At 40.7% G+C, this 10,213-nt stretch overlaps 1 protein-coding gene across 1 annotated transcript; it reads right to left on the bottom strand.

The window, feature by feature from the left end:
* Positions 1–815: 815 nt before the first annotated feature.
* LOC100276525 (uncharacterized) lies at positions 816–9,905 on the bottom strand. The gene is given in 8 exon segments (NM_001150291.1): positions 816–1,123; positions 1,205–1,330; positions 4,323–4,462; positions 4,970–5,014; positions 5,118–5,171; positions 5,334–5,465; positions 7,909–7,977; positions 9,290–9,905. Coding segments are annotated over 8 exon segments (1,164 nt in total). The 5' UTR covers positions 9,851–9,905; the 3' UTR covers positions 816–1,086.
* Positions 9,906–10,213: the final 308 nt, after the last annotated feature.

The following is a 10,213-nucleotide window of genomic DNA, read 5'->3' as shown; positions in this document are numbered from 1 at the left end:
CTAGCCTCTCATCACTAACGGATTGGCTCTGGCCACTTTGCAACAGCCTCCGGATTCAAAGTTGACGCATAGAGTTTCCATAGCTCTAGAGCGAGCGAGACACGAGGGGATTTTTTTAATCTAGGTTTGAAAATTCGTTTCCACCAGCATTTGAAAAGGCATGAGTTTCTTACTACTATATCGAATTTTTATAGTTCCTCTATTTAAAATTATATGATTTTATCCTTTTAAATATACTATTTTGATTATATATCTAGATGTAGCGTATATCTCAATGCATAGCAAAAACAACATAAGAAAAGTTAAAACGATCTATAAATTAGAGTAAAATCAAAACATCACATAATTTGAAACCAAGGAAGTATACAATGTCTTGTGGGCCTTGACAACAAAGCGAACAGGTCTGATAATTATGTCTATCTGTTACATGTTGAAATGACAGATTTCGCATGATTTCCTTGTTTTATATATAGCTCATAAGGCTGCAATGAAAGATTTCGCATGAATTTCTCGTTGCGAATATTTACAGCTCGTAAGGCATTGCCGGCCCTCTGTTTTTTTTGACGTGCTGTGATCTACTTTTACTATTTTTTGCTGTTTGCACTCGGTCTACCAACTCCTTTCGTTGGTTTTGTTTGTATTTGGGCTCACTTTCACTTTTAAGCCCACTTGTTAGAATGGTTTTCTTCTCGTGACAACACCCGGATATGTTTGCCAGTAATGCCAAACTTTGGTGTAGGCATGGCCAGCAAAAATGGTGCTCGACCACGATAACCAAATCACAGGAACTTGCACAAACAATGACAAAACTGTACGAAACTACGAATTTTAATCAATCCAATCCAACACGCACAACACAACCTTAAGCCCTCAAAACAAATTCACTCTCTTGCTTGCGGGAACAATTTCGATAAATCACGCTTTCCTCAAGGCATTGTTTAAAGAATGATATCAAAATCTGTCCTAAGAGTCTCCCATGAAGCAAACGAGTACTTGCCAGTTGGAGGAAGCGTGGTAATATAAAATCACGAAGAACCCATATTGCTGGAACTCCGAGCAACTGCATTTGTGTACCCATGCTTGAGCCTACTGTACGCCTATCCACCTGGCATAGTCGATCCACCTGCAGAGAAGCATAGTCAGTAAGTGAACTGATGAGCACAGACAGCAATGTTGATCTCCTGTGGGTACAAAATATACTTACAGTAGGGAACCCAAAAACGTATTCCCTGTCCGAACTGCAAAACATGCTGCACTCAATACTAGTTTGTGCTGGTGCAGTAGTGGCTCGAGCATCCGCTGTTCAATCACTCCAGCTAAAACCTGGTACCTGTTCAAAGTTCAAGAACAAAAAAATCGGAAACCTTTAGATGTCATTGTTTTAGAAAACCATGGTATCAAGAAACTGTAGTTTTTGGAAACACGAGACATGCAAAATCTTGTTTTAGAGGAAAAAGAACAGGGGCTGCATGCTTGCATGGAGTTACTAGAACTGCAAAAACGTTGGCCAGTTTAAATGTAGTTTTCTAAAACCGTGGTATCAAGAACCTCTAGTTTTACAAGCTAAAGACATACAAAACCATGCTCTAGAAAAAAGAGGCCATGAGTTGTTTCTAAAACTGTATACGAAAAGATGGTTTTGATAAAACCATGCTTCCAAAAACTGCATGGTTTATTGTATGCGAACACCCAAGAGTTTTTTAAACCAAAATATTTTGCATAACTGTAGTATGTATCTAATACTTGAAAAAAAATACTCGCATATGTTTGGATGTTGTAGTTTTGATGAAATGCAGTATCAAGAAACATCACTTTTAGAAGAGATGTGCAAAAACAAGATTTAGAAGAAAAAAAGATCTAGGGTGGAAAACTTTAAACAGTGTAGTTTTAGCAAAAACATGATTTTCAAAACTACAAAGATCGTTACGTTCGAACACCTAGTTTGAATGTTGTAGTATTAAGAAACCATAGTATAAAAAAACTGCAGTTTTAGAACTTATTGATGTGTGAAACCATGGTTTAGAGGGTGTTTGAATGCACTAGAGCTAATAATTAGTTAGCTAAAGAGTGCTAGTGGAATTAGCTAGCTAACAAATAATTTGCTAACTATTAGCCAATTTGCTAAAAGTAGCTAATAGCTGAACTATTAGCTAGACCGTTTGGATGTCTCAGCTAATTTTAGCAACTATGAGTTCTAGTGCAATCAAACATCCCATAGAAAAAAGAGATCAAGACTCAAGAGTGAGTTTTTAGAACTCCAAAATACTACAGTTTTAGCAATAACATAGTATTCAAAACCATAAAGTTTGTTGCATCCAAACACTCCATAGCACTCTAAAACCAAAGTATTTCACAACCCATGATTTTTTTTCTGAAACTCCAAAAATACATTGTATTCAAACAGGTCCCTTCAAAACCAAAGTATTTCACAAAACTATAGTATTTTTTACTAAAATAACAAAAATAATTTGCCCCAAAACAAGGCCTTAGCAGTACCATGGTTCTCAAAACCACAAGGTTTGTTACAAACAAAAACCTTGTTTTTTAAACGAAACTACCAAAGTATTCTGAAAAACCATAGTATCTATCCAATACTCTGAAGTCTGAAAACACTTTGTGTCCACTAAGCACCAAACATACTAGCAATAAGTTTATGAAAGATTGTTATAGCATCTACTGTAAGAAGTTGAGAAAGCAATATTTTCTTCTTTTGCAATGGATAATATGCCATTAGCATTTGGTACTTCACAATAACAACAAAGCTACGACAACGACTTGTAGACATACAATAAGAAATGTACAAGAATTGTAGTTTTTACACTGAAGTTCAATGATCATAGATCATATGAACTGTACAGTGGCTTGCATTGATATAACATAGAAAATCAGGGGTGAACAAAATATTTAACAAAGAATAAAGAGCAGTGAGACGTTTGCATTAGTCCGTTCCATCAAAACAAAAGTAGTAAAAAAATTATCTCGGAACATATCTTGACATGGATTTTCTGCCTTTCAGGAAACTGCTCCCACAATATCGGTTGGGGCACAACAAAAGTTTCAATAAACCAAGATATCACAATGAGACATATTAATCCTGACATACATTCCAATTCAACTCATACATGATCGTCTTTGGGAGTTGGGACAGGCAAAAAAATACACTCATTTTTGTACTTTGGTCCCCTTGTCATTTATGTAATCAGTAGCACTTTCAACTTTTCCCACATTCTCATCTAGGTATACAAACCCTGAAATGCATATCTATGTCCGCACACTTCCTAATTTTGCCACTCATGGTACAAATCAATCCTAATGACCTAAAATTTTGACCACATATGATTAGGTTCCGCGTTATCGCATAGTCTACGTGCCACGTATGTGTTTTTAAGGAAAAATACCAGGGGAGGCTCCCACTTCCAGTTTTATTAAAAAAATGCGGAAAACAGAGAAATTGAACAAGAGACCAAAGCCTAAATAAGTAAATAGAGAGAAAAACATCAAAGGAAACGAAGCTAGCTCACCCCTGTGGGGACAGATAGAAGACAGGAATTAGGAAAGAAAGTCAATCCAGTTTGGAAAGATAAGCCTATTTTCATCATTATTAGTCTAGCAGATTGAAGTCTTTCTTCATCTAAGAAGTCCTGCTTCCAAGAAGCAAACCTTGGATGTGTGTTCTCAAAAAATGCCATGTATATGAACCAGCACTATCTACATGATGATATGACCTTGAGTAGTGGAATTAGTAAATTTAGTACCATTGCATATAGTAGTGATTCTCCAAACTGTTTCTCTCCACAAACATATGAATCCCTACAAATGGAAATTGTGTCTAGAGAGAAATGATAGAATCCCTAAAACATGTCTGATGTTCAGAGACAGAACCAGAAACATTTCTTGAATTCTGCTAGAAACCAGAAAAGCTTGTTTCACAGGAGAATCAAAAGCGGTTTCTACAGAAAACTTTCTTCGAAAAACTGAATCCCTGCAAAACAGGGCCCTATATTTTCATTTTGAGAGCACGGACCTAAATGAGAATATGGGGTGAGTTTAAGGAGTGCTGATGTGTTTCACTCTTTATGTATGTTAGTTCCTTCCACTTCCACATGCTACCATTTCCGTCCCCACAACTATAAGTGTGCATGTCCTAGACTCCTGATGCATCATATATCCATATAGCCTCCTACCATGCAAACTAGAATAGTCACTCTAAATTAGATGAATTCAACATAACATAAATCACTTAGAGACGTTCATCAAAGGAAATAATTAATCAATTGACAAATTAGAATATCAGGGAAATTGTTTGAGAAGATGATTGTTACCTGAGGTTACTGGAAACTGCCATGTACACACCATATGCAACGCTAGTTGATAAAATTGGAATATTCTCAACTTCACCGGCAAAATCCTTGCTGGCAGCCTGCCTTGCTTTTATCAGTGCATTGGTCACACCAGTGCCAATCTGGAAAAAAATGACCATGTATTGTAAAGCTCTTACATGTTCTTGAAAACTTGGCTTCGATAACAAAGATGGCATTGAGCCATTGACTAACTGACTGTTAGACACCAAAACTAAACAGTATCATCAATTTACCGCCTTGACCTGATTACTTATACAAGAACAAAGACACTCTGGAAAGTTGGTAATCTCTTTTACAAGTATTCACTAATATATCGAATGTTTACACCACATATACACAAAAATCAATACATAATAGGTTTGCACACTCCAGGGCTCATGGTTTTCCAATAACAATGGTCATCCATAGCAATATATCATACATGCTTACATTACAAAGACAAACAATCCAAGCATTTCCTTCATATGCATGACATTTTTTTTGTTTTACTTCCTGCTTAGCAAGAAGTTCAGAAAAGAAACTATGGCTCTAGAGTTGCAATCTAACAATAAGTAGAAATAAACTGAGTGTTCTCCAAAGACATTACAGTTGCATCATGACAAACTTACCAGAGAGGCACTAGTTCCGACAGCAAAAAGCTTTGCACCATTCCTCTGCAAGAAGACAAATTGTGAGTTCATAATAAAGACCAGAGAACTACTCAATATCAATTGTTGATTGTGAGAAACACAGCAGAGCACATAAATTCAACTTTACCAAAATTGCTCCTACTCTCTGCAAAAGTGAGTATGACGTCCCAGACAAAGCAACCTGCAGCAGAAGTTACATATAAGTTCACAAGTACCAAAAAAATAACTTTCCTCTCAGAATAAAAGAAAAGGTTTGATCTATACAAATATATCTGTAGAAAAGGGGGGAGGGTTAAATCTAAGGGACTTGATCCAATCCAAAGAATAGTCAAGATCATGATACCTGGAAGGCATTATCTGGGCAGTTGTAGAAGAACTTAGCAATGGCTCCAGAATTCATCGCTAGTGGTGGCTGTAAAGACACGGTTGGAGCAGGAAGCCATACAAGCATAAAATCTGCAACTATTGCCATGACCTGGAAAATATTAAGAACTAATAGAGATTAAAAAGTTTTGTAAAGGAAAACCAGTGAATAAATAAATATAGTTGACACAGATTTAATTATTTTCGTAATTAGCACAGATGAAAGGTTGAACCATTTCCTGCATTGCCATTGACTGTAACTTTCAGCACTGATTAACATTCAATTGTGAAGGCTGACTTGGGAAGATTTTACAGTTGAAATAGTGTTCGAGAAAGGGGTAGACCAAAAAAAAACTAGTGAGAAAAAATTATCGTAATTTGACAATCCATTTACAGTTGAAGTAGCAAAACAATTAGTGGTAGTGTTTTTTGCTGCAAGTATGAAAGGCTAAGGCATACGATTGCCATTTATTAATGCAACTTCAGAATTTCCATAAAATACTCTCTTCTGGCATAATTCCTGTAGCGCACATACAGTGAATGCATCAAAGAAATCAAACACTTAGGTATGAACATCTTCTGCTTATTTATTTAGTACCAAATGAGTTATAAAACTTCTTATATTTTAATCGTGTTAAAGTCTTCATATTTCATAGAAATGGTACCTATTGCAGTACTCTTTATATTTAATCATGTTCAAGTAGGTGGCAGACTGATGGTGTTTCTTCCACCAGCTCACCTGAAATGAGGCTAAGGCTATCAGCTCAGCTGGATAAAACAATTCATCAGGAATCCAACCAGGCAACCAGCTCTTGGAATATAATTCATGCAGTCCTAAGCAAGCAGTTAGCCACCTCGCCTAAGTGACCTCAGCTCCTCACTACAGATTGCAACAAAGAATAGATTATTAAAGCATCGTGGAGGCAGCCACCATGTGAGGCCACATACTCTACCACCCCTTTCCCATGCCGGCCACCATCTCCTCCCATCCATCAAGCACATATCTCCCATCATTTCCTACTTGTTAGTAAGCAGATCCAATGGACGCTGCCACCTCCTTTCAGCAAGATGCTGTGTCTAGCCACAACAAGCCACTCTCCTCTGACCAGTAAGCTCATGTGTTTGCAGTCATCCTACTCCAGGGATCAGGTGTCTGCTGCTGCTCTATGCCCACTGACTACCTCATTTTGCCATTGCTTCTCCCTGTTGTGCACAGGTGTGTCCTCCGCCACCCTGCTCACCATGGCAAGAATGCATCATTTGCCACCATTTGCTCCTGTTAGAATGGACGCACTAAACAGTACAACCCAAAAGTTTAAACTTTTGGGAGAAGGTCGGCAATCCACTTATACACTTCAACACCCCCACTCACGTGCAGCGAGAGATAAAGGCGCAAATGTGGAAATTAAAAGGGAGGGAGGCACAAATAAAGTCTCTGTCAGGATTCGAACTCGAGACCTCTAGCTTTGGTACCATGTTAGAGTGGACGCACTAACCAGTACGACCCAAAAATTTAAGCTTTTGGGAGGAGGTAGGTAATCCACTTATACACTTCAACAGTTCCCTGGCAGTGACATGGACACAGGCCATCCTAGTCCCACAGGCTAGGAAGCACTTCACTGCTGCCTTCCTCCTGCCAATTAGCTGCTGCATCAGCCAGCATACAGTCTGTGACGCACATCATTGCTGCTGCCAGGTAGCCCCCCTATTCTATGTCTGAACCTTATTGGAAAATCTTGCAAAAATGCTCCAAAGTTTTTTTTCCCTGTTCATTAGTTTCAGCTCAGGGTGCTTGACATCAGAAATAACAATACTCTCAATTTGGGTCATCCAATGTTCCAATCATTATGTTATTCTTTGTTATATTCTGACCTACCTGGGTGAAATATGTACATTTGCAGTGTTATGTTACAACTACATGAAGTGAAAATATTCCTTGCCAGTATGACACAGTTTGGCAGCCCTTGCCAGGCTATAATTGGCGGTATGATACAGTTCATTTGGCACACTGCTAGTGAAGTAGCAGACATAAGTCAATATAAAGGGGAGAGTACGCGGCCACGGCCCTAGAGGGATGTCTGCCCTGGAGAGGCGGCAGCCACAGGAGAAGTGAAAGCGAGATTAGACTCGTGTTACCATGTTAAAGGAGATATTGTCACATAATTAGACTGTATTGCATGAACCCCATGAGCTTATTATATAGAATGCATAGGACTAACACCCTATTTTAGTAGACAATACGGTACAATTCATATCTACATATATGTAGCACTAGGTTAGCGGTTAGCCATCTCAACTACAGCTATAAGGCCCAATAGGGTTGCATGTCTAATTCTAACATTATCATTCAAAAGTCAAAACATATGCACATGGACATGGAAGCACCTCCAACTTACCGCCTTTTAGGCATCCAAAATTAAGATAATTTATCTTGCCTCAACAATGATGACAAGACAACAAAAGCCAAAAAAAACGTTTCCTAATATTAAAGTATATTGAAGGAAAATGCCAAGTTGGTCACAATGAAAAAACAAAAGGGACTTATAGAAACATACCACATCTGCAATCACAAAGTCAAGCTCTTTGACAAAGTTCTCCCTCCTTTTCTCATACTCTGCAGCAGTCTAGCAAATTAAAGGAGTTATGTCAAACTAGCTGCAACAAATTATACATAACTTGCTAACTAAAACACAGAATCAACTAACTGAAACCAGGTCCAGAAAAGTGGAAGGCACAAACGAAGCTTAGGGCCTGTTTGGAAGCACTCAGTTTTATGAAACTGGTGTATAAAAAGTTAAAAACTGGGGTGGTTCCAAACATACCAGTTTATATCCCAGTTTCTTAAAAACCAAGAAGCTAGCCACTCCTAACTAAAATCACTTTATGGAAACTGGGGTGGTTCCAAACACCATAAACCAGCTTTTTTCATAAACCAGTTTCTAAAAACTTGAAATATAAACTGAATTCTTAAAAACTAGGTTGCTTCCAAAAAAGGCCTTAGTCATACTGCTAACAGAAAATGAATATCAATAGAAGGTGTATGCGAATAACCAGCGTTGAATTGCAGTACTGAGTACTCTTTATGCTTTAAACAGTTGATAAATGTTCTTCAACCATGCATGTACCATAAATTTGTGTGCCTCAGGGTTTCCAGTAGCAACAGGTTTGTATTTGATAGGACAACCACATATAAAGCCAACAGTGGTCCACTACTGCATATTGGCAATGGCTAGTGGTACACATAAAACGAAAGTGAGGGAACAATACTATACACTTGTCATTCACAGAATCACTTATATTTTGGAGCAATATTATACTTTAGGGAATAGAAAGGCTACTTTATTCCTATTCGTCTACTGAATCGGCATTTGCTTTTGCATTTATAGCAAAAGTATCAAGATTCCAAGTAGGATGTTCTTTTTTCGAATAGGTTGCTGTTGCTCCGGATTAATTGTAAGACCATAAGGCATTGGGCTATGCGTAAACTGCAAAACAAACGTAATTACGCCCAAGCAAGCATCATTTTGACTGAGTCGGAGCAGTGCAAGAATCGGGACAGCACGCACCTACTGATCTACAATCACATCCCAGCCCCGACTCCAAAAATAAATCTGAGCCATGAAATCGGCCTGGCATCTGAGCCCGGACTACAACATGCTAGACACCACAATCGGTCAAACCCATCGAACCAGACCACATCTGATGATCTGGATCACAAACCACAGAAAATAAAATAGGAACAATTGGATATATACCATTAAAAGATCCAAACTTTAGATATATACCATGGACCCCACATGTCATTGACTCATGTGGACCCACATGTAAGTGAGATAGTAATGGTATGGATCCAAAGTGGTGATCTTTTAATGGTATGGATCCAAATTTCCCAATAAAATAATAGCCGGAAAAAAGAATTATGAAATCCCCACGTACCTTAGTGAAGATGCCAACGCCGCACTCTATGGCGACCTTGGTGAGGAAGAGGTCGTCGGCGAGGAGGCGCTCCTTGAAGCCACCGAACTGCAGAAGCCACCTGAACACCGGCGAGGCCTCGAGGTCCACGAACCGCCGCACGATCTCGCCCGGGATGCGGCCGCCCTCCACGGCCGCGGCGAGGTCGGCCGGCAGGCTCTCGAGCTTCCGTCCGAGTTGCGCCAGAACAAACAGGGCCTCCCTCCTGTTGACCGAGTCGCCCTCGCTGCCGTCGCCCTCGCCCTCACCATCGCCCTCGCCTCCTCCCCCTCCGCCGCCCCCGCCCGAGGGAGGAAGGTCGTCCTCGCCGCCGCTTCCGGTGATGTCGCTTCCGCTGCCGGAAGAGGCGAGCGGTAGGGGAGGGAGGTGGGGTCGGTTGAGGCGGAGCGAGTGGAGGTGGAGCGGGAGGGAGCGCAGGAAGGGGAGGGTAGTGAGGTGGAGCGGCGGGACGCTGGGTAGGGGTTGGAGGCGGAGATGGATGAGGTGGGGGGAGGAGAGGGAGGTCGGGGGAGGAGAGGCCATGGCGCGGGGGTGTGGGTGTGTGGTGGAGTGAAAGTGGCAGGTGGTAGGTTTTTGTGAGGGAGCGCCGGAGCGGGCTGTGGGTTTTGGGAGGGAGCGTCGGAGCGGGCTGTGGGTTTTTGGGAGGGAGCGGACCGTCGAGGCGTCGACCGGGAGGGGAGGTCCGGAGGTGTTGTGTGATGCCCCCGGTGAGAAGGGACCGAGGGAGAAGAGGAATAGCACGGTCCGGTGCCCTGGAGCAGGAGTACTGCAGGGGCGAGCCAGCCAACGACCCACTGGCCACCGCTGGCCACCAGCCCACCTACCTCTTCCCGTACCGCAAGTCCACTGGGAGAATCGGAGTCAGAGCATATAGAGCGTTTTCAT

Source organism: Zea mays, chromosome 6 (assembly GCF_902167145.1).
Source record: "Zea mays cultivar B73 chromosome 6, Zm-B73-REFERENCE-NAM-5.0, whole genome shotgun sequence".
NCBI lineage: Eukaryota > Viridiplantae > Streptophyta > Magnoliopsida > Poales > Poaceae > Zea > Zea mays.
Note: the sequence above shows the minus strand (reverse complement) of the source record. Positions and strands in the feature narration are given on the sequence as shown.